Source organism: Podarcis melisellensis, assembly GCF_964234715.1.
Source record: "Podarcis melisellensis genome assembly, chromosome: 4".
NCBI classification, from domain to species: domain Eukaryota; kingdom Metazoa; phylum Chordata; class Lepidosauria; order Squamata; family Lacertidae; genus Podarcis; species Podarcis melisellensis.
The window spans coordinates 26088095-26113212 of record NC_138531.1 but is presented as its reverse complement, the minus strand read 5'-3'; the positions used below and the strand labels follow the sequence as shown (position 1 = coordinate 26113212).

At 39.2% G+C, this 25118-nt stretch overlaps 1 protein-coding gene across 5 annotated transcripts in view; it reads right to left on the bottom strand.

Annotated features, from left to right (window-relative positions):
• The window catches only part of ARHGEF7 (Rho guanine nucleotide exchange factor 7), an 83713-nt gene that overhangs the window by 2850 nt on the left and 55745 nt on the right, over nt 1-25118 (bottom strand). The window contains exons 17-22 of one of the 5 annotated variants that reach the window (XR_014167682.1): nt 24013-24106; nt 22716-22805; nt 16838-17014; nt 10326-10417; nt 1767-1866; nt 966-1020 (exon numbers count right to left, since the gene is read on the bottom strand). Coding sequence is in view for 3 of the 5 variants with exons in the window: in XM_081908184.1 (XP_081764310.1) it covers nt 966-1020; nt 1767-1866; nt 16838-17014; nt 22716-22805; nt 24013-24106 (516 nt within the window). In the remaining 2 variants the exon portion in view is untranslated. Of the gene's footprint in view, nt 1-964; nt 1021-1766; nt 1867-10325; nt 10418-16837; nt 17015-22715; nt 22806-24012; nt 24107-25118 lie in introns of those variants that run through there. The other 4 variants (XM_081908185.1, XR_014167683.1, XM_081908184.1 and 1 more) reach the window with 4 other exon arrangements.

The window sequence follows — 25118 nt, the reverse complement described above, 5'->3', positions numbered from 1 at the left end:
GCGCCCCCTAAATCTGTTCCCCAAATGCTTCAGAGCTGATCTAGGAAGGGCATGGGCTGTGCACAGAATAGGGGGTAAGGAGACAGGGAAAGCAGAAATCCTTGAGCTGACAGCATGATTATTTAACACTACTGAAAGGTTCATTTTATTCCTTTTAGTCTCTGACCAAGAAATCCTGATATTTAGGGATATATTTCACTTTGGAAACTTGGAACACTGAGAGCAAAAGGGCGGAGACTAGCCAACGTTCTAGACATGTGTCCAGCATACATTTCCGCATCTGCATTACTTGGGAATAGCTTTCCGGGGCTTGTATTATATGGCTTTCATTTTCACAAACTGTTTACAATAATACATCTGCTTGAATGCCGCAACAGTTAGTAAGCATCAAAAGCAAAGAGAAGGCCATGTGTTTATAGCTGATGATGGGGGTAAGGGGAGTTGCGACACAGCTTCACGTTCACTGTTTCTCGATAGGGCTTATGCATTTCCGCAGTATGACTCGGCTTTTCACAATTAGTTCACTAGGTATTACATTGCCGTCAGGTCATAGGAGAGCAAAGTGCAAAGGCCTAGTGCCTATATGCCACAAGGAAGGACCAGCAGTGAAGAAGCAGGGAGCTGCATGGAGTAATGCTGACCCCACATTAGTAACAGTGATAGCAGTAATCAGCAAAGTAAGGAGGATATGTAGATTGTTGGCCCACCTTGACACCTGATAGACAGATCTAAAGGAGGCAGAGCACACTCTTCAGACATTTGCTATATAGCCCATGGTGCAGGAGCAGAAAGTTAATGCTCCTCCTTCAACCTCCACTCCAGCATTGATGCTATGAAACAGCATTGCTCCTGGGGCTTACTGATTCTATTGCTAACTCTTTGAAATCTTAAATGGCCTAAACCACAGCATACTGCCCCCTCCTAGTCTGTCTTGATCAAGGGTGGGATATATATCTTTTACCAACCTGTCTTAATTCCTGAACTTCATCCTTTAATGCATATACTGTGTCAACAAGACTTCTAAAACAGAAAATTAAGATAGAATACTTTGTAAATATATTACGTTAAAGTAAATATAAAAATCACATCAAGAACTATCAATACACATTTAAATGAGAAGCCATACAATTTTTAAGGTGAAACAAAAATGGCCAACGTATTCCTCCGCAGTATCTCTTGGTCTTTTCTGGCATATTCTTAATTTAGCCTTTCTTGGAATAGAGGTTATACAACTAGGCAGCATAAAATCACTTTGCTTGGTTAGGGAGCAATCTGCTATAGCAGATGCTGTTCATCTGCAAATCCTCTTTGTTTTAATGGGCTTTGAGATGAAGCAACTCTTAACTGCACATTTTAAAACGGAAACAATAACGTCAACCGGTACAAAAAAAAGGCACCTAGTAGTGATTCTATGTATCAATAAGAGCAGAAATCCCGGAGCACTCAAGAATGCCACCTTACCCACAAAACTGATCAATTCCCAGCTGGTACAAGGATGAAGGGAGAAAGATGCAAAGAGAAAAGTTAGAGAACCAAAGATTGTTGATATTAGTCTTAATGGGCTAGAGAGGAACGGCAGTGCACATTTATACGCAAGTCAGCAATGAACTCCAGTAGGATATTCATCTGCTTAAAAATAAAGCCAGTGAGTATATAAGGAACAAGTTTATATGCAGCTCAAGTTATCACACAAAAACTTCCTATGCTCAAGAACGCGGACTGCTTAAAAGCCATCATTTTGCTAAAAGAAATTTTAAAAATCTTACTTTTCTTCTATCACAGTCTGACCATTACTTTTTGTTTCTTCTACAATAATTTTCTCCTCCTCCGGAAGCAGTACTTGGGGAGCAGATTCTTTACGGGAGCCTAATGCAAAATAATAGAATTAAAAGATAAACATCCAGGCACTATTAAAAGCATATGAAAGAATAAGTTTCTAAAAACTGCAGGATTGTTATTACATAGCAGCTATTTGAAATATTGGACATTGGGACATATCATGTCTAGTTTTCTTTTTTGGAAGGGGGGCGTATGCCAATTACTACCATAGGTGTATTCACACTACTTTATGTGAGACTGACCAACAAATTTGCCACTTATGTTTTTCCAGCTATGAGCAGATTTGATTAGCACTGCCTAGTTAAATCTAAGAAAACTCTATATAGAGAGCCTAGTAACATAATCAGGCAATAATGATCTTTCGCCAGTAACTTAATCAGGCAATAATGAATTTTCACTAATATAATTGAAATTTCTGTAGATACTGCAAAAGCAAAAAAAAATTCTGTAGATACTGCAAAATATCTTGGGTGGTTGTGATAGCCTGAATTTATAATACACCTAATAAAAGAGGCATTTATGAAAAAATATTTAGGAATTGCAACTGCTTCAATGGAGTAGCCATTGGTTGGTCATTAGAAGAAAAATTGTAATGGTGCTCCACTCTATTGCTAAGCATAATTCAAAGTATTAGCCTTCACTTTCAAAATCTATTTGACCTGAGTCACATAATATCGAGACTGCTTCTTCTCTTATTTGTCACTATAAAATTTAGGATCAAGGGGGGAAACACATTCTTGACAATATTCTCAGAACTAAACACAAATAAGGAGTAGATACAAAGGAACAACCATACAAGAGGTGTAGAGGAAAATATTTCTGCCACAACAGCTAAAGAAACACACCACCACAAAGCCTATATTGAGAATTGTTTATCACTTATCTGTACCAAATGTGTAGTCAAAGCCTCCTTACAACCTGACAGGATGATACCAGTTTACCAGGTGGCAAGTTCCCATTTGGCAAATGGTCACTACTTAAACCGAAAACCTATGGTACAGAAATCTTAATAAGCCACTTACACACAGGAGTTGTTCTGAAAATAGGATCAAAACCAGATCTTTTATGCTGCAAACGTAGGAAAAAGAAGATACAAAACAAGTGTTTTCCGTCTAACTTGCTCGAACTCAAGAACTTTAAGAAGTAAAATCAAAGGACAAGGCAAGGTAACATAAAAATAGATGTTCTTTTAAACAAGGAGTACTTCATCATTACCCAGAACAATTAGGCACAAGAAATATCGTTGACACATCACTGCAACTAATTTTAAAAGAATAAACACCATAAAAAACCACCATGTCGTAAAAAGAGGCAACACTGAATGAATTGTGCTATTCTTTGCACAAAACGATCACACATCATTAACTTTTTAAGTACAGTGTAAATCAAGTAATTTCTTGTTACTCTACCGAAATAAAGGATGCTATTGCAATAATGACACTGAAATTGATGACATGGAAACACTGTTATCCCTTTGTGTGTGGTAAGGAATGGCTATTTATTTCCAAACATTTTTATCAGTAGCTCCCTCACATAAATTAAAAACCTAAATCCAAACTATCAGTTCATCCCCTTGGAAATTAGGTAACTATCATTTTAGAATGTATAAGATCTGAAGCACAACTTATTTCAACAAGTAATGCTTTGATTTCGTGGATGTTACAATAAACGGAGAAGGAAAGGGAACTGGAAGGAATGTAAGCCTTATGGATGGCATCAAAAATGGTTAAGTTACTAAATGTTTTTTGATACATGGTAAGGCAACTATCACAGAATGTCATGAACAGATTCTAGCAAACATGACTACACAATAGGCCAGATCCGCTGCTCAGCTCTAATTTATTTACGTACTAAATAACAATCTAAACACAACCTTCAGCTTGACCTGCTATCACTTATTTCCCAATAATAATGCACACTTAGAAGCACAGTCCTTGTGTCTCAAAACAACTTTGTTAAATGTTTAGGATATTAAAACCATTCAAGACTTGTATCTTCTTAAAAAACATGCAGTTGCATGGCAAGATAAAGCATGGTTTTGTAGTGACGGAATGGGCTGAAATGAAGGCACATCAAAGCTCTGTATACGAGAAGGGGAAAACAAAGACACTTCCACACTTTTGGTCTAGAAAAACCACAAAAAACCCACCAATATTTCAAAACATTTTAATTACATAAATCCGAAAGGTTTATCTAGAGATCCCACAGACAATTCATTTAGCAAAGGCTTGGGATGGAAATCTACTGATTGACCTACAGCTCATTTCACAAAATGACCACAACTTTTCAATATTGACATTAATTTATGCCCATTGAAGTGAATGTTCCTAACTTGTATTTACAAGCCAGGAAGTAGTGAGCAAGTGGTAGTGACTTGTAAATGAGCCCATGTTGTGTTGATTTTCTTCTGTTAATACAAATGCTTTGATTAACCCAACAGAACTTATGTTCTTCTGTTTCCCAGAAGCCAATATAAGAAAGCCATCTATGCTGCAAATTTGCATCATACAGAATATACAGAAATGTGTAAACAACCAGCAGGAACACATACATGTTTAGAATTACATTAAAACAGAAGCAAACTAAAGCAAGATAAACTTTTGCAACAAACAGGTAGACTGTTAATAATGGAAGAAGAGTTTTGAAAATCAATATCCAGCAACATCAAGAAATCAAGCCCAAGCCGCCCATGTTATAAAATTCTGCACTTTAAAAAAAAATTACAAATACAAATAGCAGCTGCTGGGGGAGACTGGAGGGGACATTTAACCCTTTCCTCCCTTGTAGTGGTCCTCGTGGAATTTGCTCATTTGAAGCTATTAGCATTGGAAGGATATATTCATTTGTGTTAATAAAGGATTTCATCCCAAAGCAAACAGCAGTTTTAAAAGGGAGTGATTTTCACTGACAAAATCCTATCATTCCTACTGACGTTGAAAAGTGTCCCCAGATTCATTGAAAAAAATCTGGTAACCTTATGATAGAGCCACTGAAAGTGCTGTTTTAAAGGTTTCCCCAATGTTGATTTTCAAGTGTGCATTCTACAATAATCATAAGCCAATATACAATTAGTATTTTGCAAGTAAGGAAGTTGAGAGACTTTCCTGTTTTGCCTCCCGCTCCCCAATATTTCCACATCATGGCTTCTGGCTTCCTGCATTAAAAAAGCATGTGATTTACTCCTGCAGGCTCTTCATCATTTATAAAATAAGTGAATGTTCTTGTTTAACTTAAATTTAATTGGATTTGTAAATATACTTCACAGTGCTGTGTTACCAAAGTAAGGCATGAATATGTCTAAAATTACAACCACCAGCTGCTCTTTTTCTTTCATCTCTGTAAGAGAAGCTCTATTCCTTATATGGGGGTGTTTTGTTCCTTGAAATTAAAAATCAAGTAAATAAATAAATAGGAGATTTTTCCAGGTTGCAGTTCTATAAGTAATCCTGTATGACCTGCATGCATGTACCTGGGACCAAAATAACTTAATTTTTATAACTGGGTAATCCAAATTCTGCACCATGACAAGTATAAAATTGGAACATATATAAATTAAGCAACATTTGCACACACACACACACAAAATGTGTTGCATAATGTTATGATTTTTACATTCTTGCATAATTTGAGTTTGCTTGCAATTAAAAACAGCAAGATCAACGAAGCCCGCCCCTTGATTTCAGTGGGACTCAAGCCCAATTTGCAAACTCCTTGTCTTTAAGTAAGATACCATAAATCTTTTGGTTTGATTTACAAATACCTATAGATGTGCTTTGCAAAATGACATGTTCAATGGTCTTTAAAACTGTGGTAAAAATAAAACTACTATCGTATCAAGGTTAAAAACTATTGCAGTTTGCACTAACAATCTCATTACTTAGGAAATACAGAACACAGGACACACACACATGGCAATCATTATTTTATTCACATCTCAACTGGCACTCCAATAACAAATTCAGAGGGGCTTGCTTTGCTGATTGATATACTTTAGATAAATAATGCATAAAATCAAGAAAATAGCTGGTGAAAAGAGAGCGAGGAAAGAATAAAGGATTAACCATGATTAAAGATAAAACTTTCTGATCTGTAGATTTAAAACCAAACTATGGAACACTGAAAGGTATAATCCATTTGAAGAAGTTCATCTGAAGATATGTCAAAGTAAATCATCACAAAAGATGCCTGCACATCAATAGGAAGTCCCAGTCAAACCATTAGAACAGCACACTTCATGACATGGGTGAATTTACTGGGAGACAGACATGCGAAAGGGTTGAAATCAGAGCTCGACAACCTCCACACCCTGCAGGAGGCTTTTTTAGCAACACAAACACACCAAAGTAGCATCAGCCAAAGTTCTCTGGACTGGTGTCAAGAACATGTTTACATCCTCAGGGATGTAGCCAACACTGCTGTTCCACTTGCCAGGCTTCTGCATGTTCAATAGAACGTCCTCCTCTGCTCCCCTGCGCACCTGCAAAATATGCTGCACAGTGATGGGAGATTTTGGAGATGCACAGGGAGGGGAGATGAGAAGTGGAACTCCATTCATGCAGCGTTGAATACATCCTTCCATCTAGGAGGACAAGTGTCTACTTCCAGGCATTCTGGCTTGTCTTTAAATATGACAAACTTTGAGGGGAGATGACAGCACTGCTGCTAGAGGTAGCGACAAGAGACCCTAGTAATGGCAATGCTTCCATTTACAAAGCATCTTGTCGATCCATATGCATTACTCAGCTAAACGGGCCAATTGTCTGGCTTGTTACAAGATGTGTTTCTGTCAATTCCAGTACTAATGATAATGAAACAAAGAACAGATAGGAAAGACAAGAACATTCCCCAGGCCTCAAGGAGAATAAGTGCATGGATCCTTACATGAAGAAGGAATTGTGTACTTTGCCCAGTCAGTATACATAATCTTCAACAGGCCTTTGAGAAAGTTCATATATTGACTGAATTTTGTATGTTCTCTGGCTAATATGCATACTCAACAGACCTTGGGATATGTGCATATCTCAGCTGAATCTTGTACACTGTCCAACCAACATGCACAATCTCTGGTCAGTATGCAAATAATCTAAGAAACATGCACATTTTCCCCGTTTCTTGTTTACAAGTGCAGTCAGCTGCTTCTAGACCACTGTCAGTACTTGCATGGCCCACATCATACTGATCAGGCAAGTAGCAGAAAGACAGGGGGGCAGGAAAATATCAATTTTTTTCTGGTGTCCAGCCCCCTTTTCACCTCTCAGCTGTTCACCAGTCAGTTGAGCAGCACAAGGGGGGCTGCAAGGAGAGGGAAAGTTTAAACCAGCCATGATTATGATGGAAATTGCCCTCAAGTATGTCTATTAAATTTAGGAAAAAGCTTAATAGCAGCATGAGGTCAATCATCATGGGAAAAGAGCTGGGAGAGAAAGAGTGTAAAGTACCTCTGATTCAGGTCAGGAAAACAGCAGTCAGGCATAATCCAAAACCTGCCTGAGAAACGTACAAAATTCTATCAAAATATGCACATTTCCCAAGGCCTATTGGAGGTTAGATATATTGACTGAGAAATGTGTACCATCTCCTCCTCATGAAAGAATTATGTGCACATTCTCCATGATGCCTGGTGAATGTGCACAATGGTCAGTTGTTATGCACCATAACCGCTTAACTCACATTCCACTTAACATATATATGAAGTTAGAATTTTTTACCCCAATGTGCATCAATTTACACTTGCCTACATCGGATTGCATATGCCATTTCATTCAGTTTGTAGCAGCCTGCAATCGCTTTTTGTACTTACCACCCTGAACAATTTGGTGTCATCAGCAAACTTCGCCATCTCACTGCTCACCCCTAACTCCAGGTCATTTACAAACAAGTTAAAAAGCACAGGTCCCAACACTAACCATTGGGAGGTCTCACTTTTTACACCCCTCCATTGTGAGAATCAATTTATCCCTACTCTCCATTTCCTGTTCTTTAATCAGTTATCCTTTAATCAGAGGATCTGTCTGTTTATCCTGTGACTGCTAACCTTACAGGAGTCTTTGGGAATTTTATTAACATTTTGATAGTCCAACTACACAATGTGTACTGGATTACCCCATCCATATGCTTACTGACACTCAACTCTGAAAATTGGTTAGACAGAACTTACCCTTGTGGAAGCCATGCTGGTTCTTCTTCAGCAAGATTTGTTCTTCTACATGTGTGGCAATTATATCTTTAAGAATGCTTTCTATCATCAGAACAAATGCTAATTGGCCCATAATTCCCCAGATTCCCATAGGATCTAAAAACTGCTGTTACATTGGCACTTTCCAGTTAGGGACAAGTTACAAATTTTTATTTAAAGTTTTTACATTTGAGTTCAAGAACTCTGGGTGGATTCCATCTGGACCCACTGATTTGTTCATTTTTAATTTGTCATTAGGCATAGAACGTAATCTCCTGGCACCACTAATTGCCCCAGTCTCCCTTTCTGAGAAAGTTAGTTTAGGAACAGGGATCTTGCCTTCATCTTCCACAATGAAGACAGATTCAAATAATTCAGTTAGCTTCTCTGCTATTTGCTTTTCCTCATTTAGCACATATATGATCCTGCTAGCCCCTTTCTTGCTTCTAATATATCTAAGGATTTATTATTATTTTTTTTATTATTGGAGGTGGTGGTCTTAATGTTTTTAGCGATGTGCTCTTCAAATTATTGTTTTGCTTTCCTTATCATCTGCTTGCATTTCTTTTGCTAAAGTGTATGTTGTTTTTTTCATCTGGAGACTCCATTTTCTGAAGGAAGTTTCCCTTGCCTCTGACAAGCTCCAACTTTTTGCACACAATAAGATTATTTTACAAAATATTTGAAACTCACCTACAGTGCCAAGGTGTTACAATACTGGTGGCCATTTGGTTAAACGTGAATAGTTGGGAATCAGAAACATTATGAGTATGGGCAAAAACCAAGAGCCGATGAGAGGCGAACTGGGAGGGTCTTGTATGGAAAGAGTTCATTCCTGTTTATGGAACTTGGGAATCTGCAGTGATGGTAGTGAATGGGAATGTATACACATCCTTGAGATTCTGTGAAGGTCAATAAATTGCCATTTTGACTGGCTTCCCCCATTGGAATATGTGGCATTTGACAAGCTTTGTAAAGTTAAGGTGGCTCTCTAATCTCTTGACAATTATAAGATTAACACCCAAGGTCAACTAATACAACAATAACATTATTTTTCAAGGCTTGATGAAAGCATTGAATGAATCCTTGCTCCACAAGGACAAATGGCCTGGGATTGTATGGAGAGCATCCTCCTGTTGCTCCTCTACACTGGTTGGAAGAGAACTGTAACTGGAGTTGGCTGTTCCTTCCAATAGTGTTCACGAACTTGTTCTCAAATTGTTTAGTGGTCAAATATTCTTGCTGTGAGGCTTGTAAGGCACACCCATAATCCAAAAATGGGAAGGGAGGAGCAAGCAATCTAAGTGAGCATGTTAGGTTAGGGGGAAAATTAAAGCCGTACATTAATCCCCCTAGAGCTGCACTACAGTGCTATGGCATAATACTCCAAACACAACCAACACACCTTCTGAAAACCAGTCTTAGAAACTTAATATTCCCCCCATAATAATAAGAATAATAAGAATAAAGTGTATGAATGATGGGTGGAAATTCCTGTTCCAAACATGCTGAGGAGTTTTCACCTAGTAAATGCTGAAATTTGTCTACGTTTTAAGAACCTGCTTTTCATGTTTCTCCTTCCCAGCCCCATGCCTTAGGGTGAAGGTGGGTGGCAGGATTGGCGGGTAATTTGTGGGGTCAGGGCATTTGGTTTTCTGCTTTCTCTCTATTCTCATGGAGGCCAGTACTAGTATATCTGACCACCAACGTGCAAATCAAATTAAAAAACCTCTGGGTGAACACCCACAACCACTATGCTGGACAGGAGAGGGTGTCCATCCTCGGCCCAAAAGTTCATGCTTTTTTTCTGCCAAGTGAGCAGCAGTCCTAGGTTGGTGGCGTCCCCATTCCTGCTGGTTCCTAGTACCCCAGGGGCTAACCACCTATTTATGGGTAGCCAATGAAGCATCCTGTTCCTAGACTGGTGGTGGTTGAAACATTATCAGCATGATCTTTGCTCCTCACTTTTTCTTCTTCTAAGTACCTTCTAAAGGTGAAGCTGTGAGTTGGCTCCCTTCCTGATCAGACTCTAAACCTCAAGGAGGGAAGGAGACAATAAAAAAAGGAGCGCCAGCAGTCTGTTTGGCCCCACAGCAATGCTAGTGCACCAACCTTGTTTACTCAGAGCAGAGAGAGAAAGAACTTGGAAGTCTCCCCCTATCAGAAGGGCCAAGAAGGACTTGAACAGAGCCACCTTCAGAGCAAGTGGGATGAGTAATGTGCTCCGGAAATCCCTCCACCACTGAAGACGAACTATATTTAACCATGGTGAAACATATACCTCCTGTCATAAATGATTATATAAACTCACCCAGAGTAAAAAAATAATTTTCAGTTTAGTTTGACAATTCTGCTCATTCAGTTTGAACTCATGGTTGAGATAGAAGACTGTTGTGTCCTGATCTGAGTAAATGACACATAAACAATAAAACCTTTTAAAATACAAGGAGGAGAGAAGTGATTACAAAACAAAACATTTTGGACTACACATAGGAGCTTAAACCAAATCAATAAACAAGGTAGACAAGCTAACAATTGTTCACTTATTCCAGTAAGCTATGTAACACATTATTTACAGTTGTAAAGAAACACACCTTGTACAGGTTTCTATCTTGTCTTTTCATGAAAATGGTCTCAAGAAATGAAGAGACCACAAGATGAGGAAAGGATAATATATTTTTATATAGCAGATCACCTGTATTCACTTTTTAAAAACAGAAGGACGAGAGGGCATATATTTAAAAGGTAATTATGAATTATATGCTTAAAAAAGCCCCTGCTCAATTTTTTTCACGAAACTCAACAAGCTGTAGATTCTTGCAGCACTGAGTAGAGAAAAAAATCTAATCCTACCATTCATTCTGGATCACAGCCTGACAGCTTAACAGGAAAACATCTGAAGTGTTTTAACTGTGTTTACTTAAGTTAATTGGATTTCCCTAGCACAATACAAAGCTGATGAAGCATTTGGGTATACTTTTGGAACTAAAACAATATACACAACAGTACCGCTCATATTGAAAGTCTGCTTCTGAATACCTTTAGCCAAAAACCTACAAGTGTTGCATTTCAGAGTGGAAATTGACTGGCAAGTGTCACCTGGCAAAATATTAATTAGTTAAGTCAACCATTAACAGCACATTTCATTGGCTTGGATCTTAGTTTTCCTTCCCTGAAAGGAACACAGTTCATGGAGCAGGAATTCCCCTTCTCCCACTACTGACCCCTACCTGCCCAACCCAATAAATGCTATTGGCAGATGGGGGACTCTTGGAAGTAGTGTGGATCATGATGTGAGGTGCTGCAGAAAATCACTGTTTACATTAACCAAAGAATAACTTCGGATTTGAGGCCTTGTATTTATGAAGTCAGTTGTTTATGCTTTGCAATATTCAAACTAATAAAGGGAAAATATTTAATTGTGTTTTATTTTAAGGCCATTACCATGGATTACTGTTACAATTAAGCTTCATGTTCACTTCTAAATAAAATTTATTTATCTCTGTTTTCAACATTAGGTGTTTACATAACACTTTCCTGCATTTTATTCCTTTAGCTGTTGCTCCCACCTTACCACACATCCTATTATTCTTCAGTTTTATGCTGTCAATATTTGCATATGGAAATGCACTGAAAATTTATGTAGCTAAACAAGCATGTCATAAATCATTTTACGTCACAGACAATGACCAATATTCTTTATTACCAAGAACAAGTGATGAACATAAAAAACCTCAATGTCTGAGTTCACACGTAATGCTAAACCATGGTTAATATCAACCAAGGTTTATAAACCAATAATAAACCAAGCCTCATGAGCATGGCTTGTTCATGATTAACAAACCAAGGTTAAGATGGTTAACAAACCAAGGTTAAGATTCTATTGTTTGGACAATAGAAAAATGTGATTTAATAAACCATGGCTTCGCATTACATGCTAACCAAGTCAATAAAATATTTCAGGGAACTACTGAAATAAAAATCTGTTAAAACAGCCTTACAGCCTGATCCTATGCATGTTTACTCAGAAGAAAATTTTGCCATCCAATGAGACTTAATTCCTAAGTAAGTATATACAAGATTGCAGTCTTAAGAGACACCAAACTCCAATGTTACAAAGTTACAGTATTAGCTCCTGTATTTTGACAAAGGAAGTCAGAGGAAAGTGCACATTGTTTCCCATTTTTTTTGGAGTTTTAAGGAATGACACAGCAATACTTACTTCAGAAAGAGACCTGCTCATAAATCCCTAACTGATATGGATGCTCAGTAGGGAAAAAAGCAGTCGTGATTAGTTCAGATGAATTGCCAACATAGCGGTAACAATACGAATATTTACATAGCAGGACCTTTTCCAGTATTTTACTTAGTTCACACAATGACAATGTTTAAGAACAACAACATCACACACATTTACTCTTTGAAAATCCAGGTACCTCGGTGAAAATTCTGTGGATCTCAAGAACCAGTTGATGGATATATGCTCCATCCCAATCTAGTCACTTCTCATGGGTGCCAGAGTACCGCCACATCAGAAAGGTCCCTCACTCACCTGGGATGCCCCACTGGATCTGCTGCTGCTATTTATACTATTGATCAGCCTATACAACAGAGCTCCAAATATGTAAACATATACCCTGAAAAGCTCTGAGACATTTCTCACTAATTTTTTCTTTAAGTCATTTAAGCATGCTCCCTGCCAAATACCAGAGGAGTAACACTACCATATTAAAATGTATTGAATCATGTGTACCCTGATCCAGCAAATAAAATCTTCATACACAGCTGATGTTTTGGGTGCACATCCATTTCCCATCTAATCTAGAAAGACACATTTGATGCAGATGAACACCCACAATCTGAGGTCGCCCACTGCACAGAATGAAACGCAACTACAGTAGTACCAGAGCCATGTTCTATAAATAGCAAATAATTGGAAATTTAGAACTTTACAGGGTGGTGGTTGTTGTTTTTAGAAAGCTAAAACCCTACATAAAGCAAAATCTGTGTGAAATAACTCATCAGAGCACAAAAGGTGATATATATACACACCCAGGCCCTAAATGAAACATGTTTACTTTAGTGCTTGGCTTCCATATTGCTTGACTATATCCAAAAGGAATATTTTTTTAAAGGAATTATAAAAAGCTGCCCTTTTCAGAGCATAATAATTTTAATATTAAAGGCATAGGCTAGTAAATGCAAAATTTATTTCAACTGTACATAACAGAAACCTTTTTTTAAAAAAGAAAAAGAAAGCACGCAGTTGTTATATGCCACCACAAACAAGAAAATGCAAACTGTACAATACAATGCACATTCAGATATACATCTATTATAATTGTGTTCAAAAGTCAGTAACTTACTAAAGATGGCTTCTCCCATTCACAAATGAAATGAACAATATATATATTTGTTCTTTTTTAAAACATCACTATATACACATTTTATTGTGTTTTGGCATGATTTATGCAAAACACACAATTAATAGTAGCTTACTGTCACCTTATAGCAAATACTTATTGAATGGCAGTATCATTTAAGCTGTGTGAAAGGGACTGACAATGGCTCACACCTAACATTCTAATTCAAATTCTGTACGCTTTCATTTTAATACTAACTGTACACACTTATCTTACAGATTGTATAACATTAGGTACCATTATTAATATCATTTAAGTTTCACAAAAATAAAACACTAAAACTTTGGGCTGAATACCACCATTTTAACACTGGATTATTATTATTATTATATTTTAATGCTGGTTGCATTAACACTTCTGATCCATTCACAAAAGCCAGCAGTCTGCCACAGTGAGAACACTGATAAGGACCTTTTAATGGCATGGTTAAACAAAAGAAAATTACCGTAAAAAGACTCCATTGTTCTGATGGTTCACAGCTCTTGTAATAATTAATGGTGGCAATTTTTTCAGAGCTTTGGATATTCAAAATTAGTTAAACATAATTCTGAGAAGGGGTGGGGGGAGTTCCAAGGAAACCATGGTATACTATATCCATAATACATTATCTTGAGAGCAACAGAATCAATTAAAAAGCTTTCAGCCACTGTAAGAAACATCTATTGTCAAAAAGCCAGAACACGATTGCTTAAATTTATGCCTTCAATGTTGTCTGTTTTGTTTTGTTTTTAAACTGAGCTTTGAGAATTCTCAGGGTCAAATTAGGCTTTATGCAGCAGACATGTTAGAACAGTTTCATGGTTTTCCTTTTTTGTTTTTATGAAAGGCAACAGAGGCCTGGCCATTTTGCCTCAAGCTGCCTCCTTCCAGCTGCTTCTGCACTTGCGGTGTATGTGCATGAGTACCCTGTATATTTTTCCCCAAGGAAGGAAAGCATTCCAGCAGGGGGCACATTTTGAAACGGAAGATGTTCTGAATGTAGTGTGCTAAGAAAACCCACTCCTGCCATTTCCCTACTCAAAACTTGAGCCGAATCCCATAAACCACTGGAACTGCAGCATAAGCCTCCTGTTGCTACTACAGGGGTGCAGCGGGAGCCAGAAAGTGACTCAAAACCCAGTAAAACAGCAGCTAACAGCTCTGTAGATTGGTGCTCCTGGCTCATCCCTCTGGGTCACTGCTATGCTGCATACGGTTCCTCGTGTTACTATCTGCAGCCTTAGGGATGTGCAAAGGTAGAGCAACTACAATGAAATGCTGGTATTAAGTCAAGGCTGTAGCAGCAGGTAACTTGCTGGTTAAGTGGGGCCAGACTGCAAGCAGTGTCTTGCCTTCCATGCCATTTGACCTGAAGCAAACCCCTCTCTCTCTCTCTCCAGCCAAAACTGGACTGTCGGCTGGCAGATAAATTAGGTGCAGCTGAAACAGGTCCATGCTATTTCATTGCTAACAATCCTCTCTTAAGTGCTTCAATTTTGGGACATTTATTCATAAATTGCTTAAAGTTAAGCGCAAGTAATTTTACATCTACTGGGTCAGTTTGTTTGTTCCTTAGGCTCTTTGTATCCTGTTCAGTCATTAAGCAGTGGAAACTAAACATTACCTGCATAGATGTTTGTTGTCATCTGAGGAGTCATAATCATTTATGTTTAAGTTTCTAGACAGCAGCAATGGAACATTATGCTTGGTTTAATTTATTCAAACAATGATGTTAGGACAGTGGGTGCAGTAGTTTCAGCATCCTAGGGGGAAAGAAGTTGCCAGTTTCTAATAGCAATTCTGATTCTTTGTTGTTTTATTTTAGATTACATTTCCTAGCAATTTTATCTGCAAAATAGAGCTCCCCAAGAAGTATATTGGGCTCCTATAATACAAAAGGTATCTCAAAGTATTTAATGGTGCTATCAGTGTTATTTTTCTAGAAAAAGAGGTGTCAGAACCTCTCTTATAACAGCAATGGCCTCTACCTGAGATGTGCAGAGACTGATTTCTGGTGAGTTCTGGCTGAAAAAAAGCCCTGGGTACTATTAAGCCAAATGAAAAGTGTGCTTATGAAAGAAATTAATAAACTTATACGGTCATACCTCGGAGGTCAAACGGAATCCGTTCCAGAAGTCCGTTTGACTTCCAAAGTGTTCAGAAACCAAGGCACAGCTTCTGGAAGCCACGTTGGACGTTTGGGTTCCAAAGAACACTCACAAACCAGAACATTCACTTCCGGATTTGCTGCGTTCAGGAGCCAAAACATTCAAGTCGCAGGGCGTTCAACTTCCGAGGTACTACTGTAGTTACATGCAATTGCAGACATGAGCAAGATCAGGAGAGCTGAATGAACTTCAAAAAGTCAACAGAGAGAGACATGGCACTTCCAAAAACCGGACATTTTTTAAAAGGGATCTTAGCAAGTGTTTTTATCGTCAAATAAAATTTCGGAATTCCTTCCTACCACAGAAAGTAATGATTTACTGTTGCACATGTATTGGTTAACATTGCCTTATAACTTATCAGCCACAGGCCAGAGAGCTTTTTTAGACACAGGAGCTTACAAATCCTTCAGCGCACTGACATTCTTTTTGTCACACCAGGCAGCTGTGCTGAAAACTGCTTTTGAAGTATCAAAAATGGTCTGCTGTGAAGATAGGGGAACGAAGGGTCTGCTGTTAAAAGAAACACATCCAAATCCCTGATGGATGTGTGGAGCTAGCTGCAGAACTCTCTGACTTGTAGGCATAAAGTGGCAGTGAACTTCACCTTGCCAATAGTTATCAGAACAGTATTTTACATTTGTGAACCATCCCGTGCTTGCTCAACTTTTTAAACGTATATGTGGTTTTAAGAACTGTAGGCAGGATAGTAACACACTTGGCTTGCTCTTCGAAAACGAATACACAGAGTTAACTGCATATACACCTCTCTGGGATTTTCCTTGTACATTTATACAATTGTTGTGTTTGGTTTCCCCTGCTTTATTGTTAATACACACCAACCTAAACACTGTAAGGCTAAAAGGATTTCTATACAGATGGCACAAGTGTTGCTTCACAGAATACGAGCCATGGGCTGTAAAAATGGGGCTGGGAAGGGGGCTAAGGAAATAAGTGTTATGGCTACACCGAAACTTAAAAACCAAACAAAAACTAGACCATTCATAGCTACATATCAATGTTCCCAATCTTTATATAAAAAAGAGATCCTATTAGTGTATCCCAACAAGGTGTGACTGAAGTATCAGAAATTGGTTTCCCCCCACCCCAAAGGTTGTTAAAATATCACATTAAAAGAGACAAGGAACTGCAAGAAAACATCTAAGAAAAGCAGGCTGTGATACAACAAGCATTTGTTAAGAAAAGCTCAGAAGTGCATTAGTTCTGGTGAGAGATATATGAGCAACAGCTCTTACGAGATGTAGACCCCATTCTGTAACTATGGGCTGTCCATATACTGTCATAGTCAGAGTCTTCAGAGAGGTCGGAAGGCTCCAAACGAGAAAGGCTACTGCGACGACCCAAGGAGTCTAGACTTGATTGGTCATCATCAGCCAAGACGTGATTATGCATCAGGTCAGTGCCTTGCCATGCTAAGGATGTATGGGGTGAAATGAAATGGTGGATGTAGACAGGCAAAGGTGGGATGAGGAGGAGAACATACAGGATAAGCCACAACCAAAACACATGAAAACAAAAGCAAAAGGTGACGGGAAGAAAAGGAAAAGAGAAAATATTGTTAAAAAGGCACCAAATCTTGCTGTTCTTATTTTGGCTGGGTTTTATGTACAAATTACATTTTTTTTTAAAGAAAAGAAAAGACATTTGTCACAATAAGAATCTGAATTTGTTTTGGTTGGCTTGGATACAGACTTGAGACTTTCCTAGAGGACACCCATTTAAATCCATGGGACTTAAGAGTAAGTTCCAGTGATTTCAATGGACCTACTCCAAGCATGACTGGCAGCACAATCCTATGTGTGTCTTCCCAGAAGTAAGCTTACAGGACTTACTCCCAGGTAAAGGTGTACAAGATTGCATCAAAGTCTGGGTCCAACCCACAGTCACATTTAGAAGGTGCTTCTGCTTGCATATTCATTTTAATGCTATTGGGACCAATTACTCTGGTTAAAATTGGGTATTTAAAAATGAAAATAAGTGGAAGCACAGACTAATGTATCAAAAGAGCAGTCTCTATTGGTTTTTTTTTAATGAAAATATTTCTTATGGCTCTGCTGTTTTGCATTTCCAGAAGAAATGTCTTCTGAAAAGTGCTATAAAGCCAATCTAAATGTAAACCAAATCAGAAAATTTAAAAAAAAAAATGTTTAAAGTATTCCGGATTTAAGTGGAGTTCAGCTGTCACTGATCTAAGTCTATGTGCCCACTTTATTATTTGCTACCTCTAAATCACTTTCCCCTTATAAGATTTCAGCAATATTGTCCTTCAGGAGAGGGCCTTGGTTAGGTCTAAGCGATGTACTGATACATCACCCAGGACCGGTTTGAGGACCAGAGTGCGAGGGCATCTTCACCCGGTGGCATATCATGGGTGAGGCTTGCCGCCTGTCCCTGACTCCGCCGCCGCCAGAGTCTCGAAGAAGGAACGAGTGGCATCGACCCCAACCCCACAAGGCTGAGGGAGCTGAGGCACCACCGCTCCCTCGCAGAACCAGGGCCGATGAAGTTTGTTCCTCCCTCCACTTTTCAACACCATGCTGTACCACTATATTGTGATGTTTGGCTGGTAATACATCATGATGTTGAAAAGCTGACATCGCCCAGCCCTGGTCTTCCCATGGAGAACTACTTGGGGGGGGGGCTTTGAAATTAGTAACAAGGAGCTGTCAGCACTCTACCATCCCACACAAAGACTTTTCTGGGAGACTACGTGAGAAATGCCATTTCTCCACAGGAACTATTCCAAACCATGCCCGTGGAAGGAAAAACTTGGCCCCAGAAGATTTAGCATGAAAAATAAAGGAGAATCTTAAAGTGATGCAAAACTGGATTCTCAAGAGAAGCAGAAGGCTAACACCTAACATAGCAAGTATTGGATCAGTCTGATCCAGGGGAAGAAAACCCATCTAGGAGCTAAGGCCCAATTCACATGTGCAATCTCTGGGTTTGTTACCCTCTGGAAATAATTACGTACAGCCAAACCCAGCTGCTTGCATGAGCAACGTTTTGTACAACTGCAGCCATTTCAGCAGGACCATGCCGCAGACTGGACATGTGAAGAGGGGCCCCCAAATCTGTCGCTCCCACAGATTCTCCATTTGCTTCAATGGAGGGAACAAAACTGTACACACAGAAGCACCGTGTGCACATTGTGGCACACATGGATTTCCCTACTAGGGCAAGTGATCGCAGACCATTCATACAGACATTAAAAGCAAACTAACCCAGGGCTTACAAGGGAAGCTGGGCTCCACCTGCTGTTCTTTCCACTTGTTTTCAACAATACTTAAGGACCTTTTCACATGATCAGTGAATGGAGTCATGGCCTTATCGGTGGTATTTGAGGCTGTGAGCAATGTTTCTCTAAGTCGCTATTCAATGAACATTCAATATTTTGTCCACATCCCCAAAGCCTGGGTGGCCATTTGTCATGTATGATGCCGTTGAGATTCCTGCATTGCAAGGGGTTAGACTAGATGGCCCTTGGGGTCCCTTTCCAATGCTACAATTCTATGATTCTATATAATAAAGGAGGCAGATAGGCTTGCCACGTGGAAGAGAGAAGCTGAATATTAGTGACACTAATAGCTGGTCCTCCAGCATCAAGAACTGTGCGGTGGGGTGGGTGGGTGTGAGTGGGCAGCCGTTGTCTTTTTTGCTGGGAGAGGAAGATGAGGAAACTTTTTAAAACACAAATATGCTAGATTAGCACTCCTATGCTGAAAATCCCCAGCAAAAAAAGTATGAAAACTGAATAAATGTTTTCAATCTCTCTCTCTTAAGGGATTAAAGAATGATGCAGGCACTAACTAGAAGAGAATAATATTCAGTAAGAACGTTAGTGACGAGCATGATAATAATCCCTAAATGTAATAAAATAAATCCTGGGACCTGTGATGCCTGTGCAACCAAATTCCATTTGGCAATTGCAATAGATCTCCGAGGGAAAGGACTGCTTCTCTGCAGTCTCCCCTCAAAAGTAATATACCTCCTTCCAGAAGATGTGTGTACTCTACTCAAAAGAAGAAGCAAATACACATTTGCTGCACAACAGATTGATTGTGTGGAAAGGCCCTTAGAAAAATGCTTTTGTTGCCCTGAAAGCAGCATAGAGCACACAGAGTTAAAGACATGGTTTAACTAGAAGGAGAAGAGGGGCGGAGAAAGAAATCCTGGTGGCCAGCCATTTTCCTTTTCATGCCCATCTCCCAAAAACCTTTCCCAAAACATGGGCTGTGCTTTTCCACTGGAGAGACAAGGCTTCTGTCCTACCTCTGATGCCACAGATTTCCAGGGCAATGGGGTTCCCCTATCCCCTAGTCATACTTAATGTGCATTTCCAGAAGCAGCACCTCCAAAATGAGAGATGGACGGTGCTACTAACGGAATTGCAGACCTGCACTATGAGGAACAGTCAGGATGTGAACACAGAGGTGAGGACAGACTGGAGACAAAGAAATGGTGTTGTGCTAAAGGGGCCTATTTAGCTATTGCATGTCCTCTCGAGTCTGATGCAGGCACACACGTTTCCCAGTCTCCTAAACCACACGCAAGAGACTGAGAAGCATTACATCTATACTTGGCCTCATTCCTAAAGCACAAGGCCAAATCCTGTTCCTTTTGCCAATTCCTGTTAAATTACACACGGGCAGATAATTTTAAAAAACAAAAACAAATATAATTTTAACAATATCAGCAGCCTTGAAAAAAAGAAGCCGTGCATCTAATAGCTATTACCTTTATTTTCATTGCAGATAAATGCAAATAAAAGCTGCAGATTTTTTGATGTATGCAATGAAATTTATTGCACTATGTATATTTACAAAATATACATAGAAAGGGGAAAACGGCAAAAAAGCAAAATACATTTTGTATCAGCTGTGAGCTTCTGTAAGCACACTGTTGCATAAACTAAAAAAAAAGTATGCTTCACAAAACACTTCTTTTCACTTTGTGTTTTTTTTTCTTATAAAAATAATGACAAACACCAACTGAGCACAGTTGTGCCATTCAAAACATCAGCAATTTATCTGATCCCACCCTAGTGCAATCGCCCATAGAAACGTAATAGCTGCCACTTCAAAACCATTGTAGGACTAGAATAAAGTCTGATTTTAGAAAAGAATGATTAAAACAGCCTAAACGTAACAGCACAAAGACATAACACAGCACCAACAATTTGGTACCGTGGCTTACAAACATTACGAACCTTTTCATAAAGGTTCTAGCCAGAAAATCTAAATATGAAAAGACTAAAAAGTAGTCCTACAATAAATTCCTAAGGCTTAAACAGGTCAAATTTCAATTATTGGTGGACACGTATGACCTCTGATTAATGATCCAAAGCAGCAAGCAGCATGAGAGTCTTAGCTCCGAGTCTAGTAAGACTGGCACTGGCATTAGATATTCCCAACAATACATGTTGCTGAAAACCTGATTAAATGTAAGGCTTAAGAAGTTTTAATAGGCAAAACCCAAACCAATGTCTACATTGATTTCTGCCAATAGCAAACTATTTGACGAATTTGGAGCATGGAAATATAGATTGTAAACTAGTTTTATAGACTAATGGCAAAACTGTGCAAACTGGAATAAACCAAAGAGTATTTTATTCCCTTATGTAGATGTGATACATGCTGGCAGATTCTCCTGATAGGTGCAATGCTTTACTTACAATAGAGGATCTCCACCATTGCAGCCTTGTTTAAGATTAAATAACCTGGGTCCTCAAGACACAGTGTAAGTTGGATATATATCTGAGTAATTGAAAACAGCAGCTTTGCTCAACATACAGGTATTTACAAAAATACATATATTTTTTTCTGGAATAAAGGGGAATTATTGATATCTGTAACAAAAAAAAATTTAAACTGCTATTAGTTGTTTATGCCCCATTACCTTTTTTTTAAAAAAAGTAAAACTAAATGTCTCTTAAATGCCTTTGAAAAAATGCGCATCTCACTGAATATGATGCCCTATATCAACACTTAACCATTCTTAAAAAGAAAATTTTTGACTTAGGGTATTGAAGATCACCTGTTCTTAGACACAAGTTTTATGCACAATTAATAGTTTTCTAAGACTTGCTGCATCAATAAATGAACATTTAGGATGGGCTTGAGCATCATCTGTGCTAACATACAAAACCATGACAATCTACCAAGTTTGTAAGAATATTATTCCAGAAGTGGAAAGGTTAGAGTAGGGCTGAAATGCTTATGGCAGCAATTTTCAAACTGTACCACAAGAGATTGTGATGTGTGCCTTGCATGCACTACTTTATACCTCTCAGAGAAGACAGTCCTTAGACAACTTATATATCTTCTTTCTCCATTATGTGGGGAGTGACATCATCCCAAACAGAGGAAGTAAGGATGTACAGGAAATGCCTATCAAAACCCACGTTGGAGCAGAAAGGCACTATCTCTGAAACTTGGCTGATTAGACAATGGAAATGGCAGAAGGCTATTAAATGGGTTGCCTCTGCAAAGTTGAAAGAAGGATCTCTGTTCCCTATTCTAAGAGCTGACTGAGAAACTGCACATTTATCTTTCTGAGCGCCACTTGAAGTGTGCCTCCAATTTGAACCACACCTTAGCAATCATTTAGAAAATACTGATTTAGAATGGTAGTTTACAGTCCTCTTATTCTAGAATAGCCCTGTGTCATTTCCAGTGACTTCAGTTGGGTAAGTCTAAAACAAATGGGTGCATGGACTACAAGTGTTGGCACAAATATCCAAAACGAAAATGTTAGTATGCATAATTCGAGAAATCCAGTATGAAAACATGGCAGTCACTGCTCTGTTCACAGGCCTGACCCTTACAATGCTTCTCTGATGGCTGAATCTTGGAATTGTCCCGAGTGTGGGGTGCAAACAACCACAAAATGTCACCTGCCAAACTTGCGCCGCTATGCAGAACAAGCTGTATTTACATCGTTGCAAATATTTTTACCTGTGCTATTCTTAGCACATTTATCTGATAATCACTTGACATGCCACTTGTCAGCCAAAAGAAGATGAAGGAGAAGAGCTGGAGTCACCACTAAAGATATTGTTTACTGAATAAGTAGGACAGTTGTAATGTTATTTATGTTTTTTCTAAAACTTACTTGAATTTAATGTTTGGCGCGTTTTGGCACTTGTGCAGTAAGCTTCAATGACTTTTAGAATCTGAGCATCTTCCTCTAATGCAGCAGTGCCTGCAGAAAATTAAAAGAAGGTGTTGGTCAATTCAAGACAATATTAACAGATGCAACAGCTGGCACACCAATCCCATACACATACCTTTGAAAGCATCAGCTGTCTTATGTCAACATGGCCATGGCATCCAGTCTTCCTGGGTCTTGACCTATGACATGAGCACCTATCTCCACTAATCCTGTATACCCCTAGGTGATTCTCCATCCAACCTTTTACAGTGGATTGACTTCGCACAGTGACTATTGTTGCTAGTATGGTGCTGCTAGCCCCTACCGCTTCGCCAGCATGGTATCATTCAACGCAACGAAATGTGAGAAATGTTAATTTCTTGCTGAGATAATGTAAAAAAGCTTGCCTATCACAGGGCAGTCCTCTCAACTAACTGTGGAATGGTGACTGCTGCCTTGGCATTCAGAACATTAAAGGTAGAGGGACCCCGGACCATTAGGTCCAGTTGTGACCAACTCTGGGATTGCGGCGCTCATCTCGCTTTATTGGCCGAGGGAGCCGGTGTACAGCTTCCAGGTCATGTGGCCAGCTTGACTAAGCCACTTCTGGCGAACCAGAGCAGCGCACAGAAATGCCCTTTACCTTCCTGCCAGAGCGCTACCTATTTATCTACTTGCACTTTGACGTCCATTCGAACTGCTAGGTTGGCAGGAGCAGGGACCGAACAACGGGAGCTCACCCCGTCGCGGGGATTTGAACCGCCGACCTTCTGATCGGCAAGTCCTAGGCTCTGTGGTTTAACCCACAGCACCACCCGCGTCCCAGTCGGAACATTAAGCTGTATGCAAATGAGTCATGCTCAAGATTAGATCCGCAGAAATCAATGGACTTTTAAGTTAGTCAAGACTAATTCAAGTCTGCTGATTTTAATGGGCCTAGCTCTGAATGTGACTTAGATGTGTACAGCTCATTAACCTGCATTTATGAAAGGAAGTGAGAGCAAGCCATATAACCAATATAACCAATGACCTTGTGAGTTTAAGCTGAACGATATGGATTTTGGTGGGCAGAAGGTATTTGGTGGGCAGAACGATATGGATATGGTGGGCAGAAGGTATTGGTATCTAATGGTAGATCCAAGTAGTTTGCAGTAAATCAGCAAAGATTCTGATTCCCAGTTGTTTAACAACAGTAATTTTTGGACTAAGCAGAAGGAATGAAAAGCCTTCACTCGCCCACACAGCAAAACACACTTACTTTTTCTCAGCGAAAACTCTTCTTCTGATGGTTTCCGTTCAGGTTTTCGCTTGGGCAGTAGTTTTTTCATGGTTTTGGGACTTTTGCTGAGATCCTGGAGTTAAAAGAAAAAAAGGGGGGACAGAGATACATACAAACACAGTGAAAACCTACTTGTGTCAAGGTATCAAAACACACCAATAGAATAGCAATTCACTATTACAAACTCTCATTCACGTGAACCATTTCTCTCCATTCTGGGCTGTTGCCTAGAAATACATAACAATAAAAATGGTGTTTTTTTCTTTATTGATTGATGTTTATATTCAACTTTTATATTAGTGCAAAACGTAGCTAACAAAAATCAAGTTTGCATAAATAACTACAATTTAAAATCACAACATAAGAATCATAAGAATCTGATGGAGAAATGATAAGCCGGTTTTGGTCTTCTGAAACATGGGACTCAGCTAGACTGGTAAAGAAAAGAGATTTACAGTCATACCTCGGAAGTCGAACGGAATCCGTTCCGGAAGTCCGTTTGACTTCAGAAATGTTTGGAAACCAAAGCATGGCTTCTGATTGGCTGCAGGAAGCTCCTGCAGCCAATCGTAAGCCGCAGAATCCCAGTCGGACATTCGGCTTCCAAAATAACATTTGAAAACCGGAACAATCATTTCCAGTTTTCGATCGTTCAGGAGCCAGAACGTTTGACTCCCAAGGTGTTCGGAAGCCGAGGCAAGACTGTACATGTGTTGTATATGCGATATAACATTGTGCCATCACATGGCAATTTGGAGTCCTATTTTTCTCCACCTGTTTTCCCTGTTTAAATTTACAACGCTTTAAACTGAAACACTTCTTTGATGTGTCTAAATCCAGCCGCAGCCTTCTATTGTGGATGTAGCCTCGAGAGTTCAACTTAGTATATTTCCTTGGTTTCAAATAGTTGACAAATATTAAATTTCCAGCTGTATCCCGTGAAATCATCCCGCCCCCACCAAGGTACTTCCTCTCCCCCTCCTCTCCCTGTGTGACCCCCAAATCTGTTCCAGAAGCCCTAAAGCAGGATGCACGGGTGAGGAGAGGGAGAAGAAGTTCCAATGCACAGGTGGAAGTTATTGTGC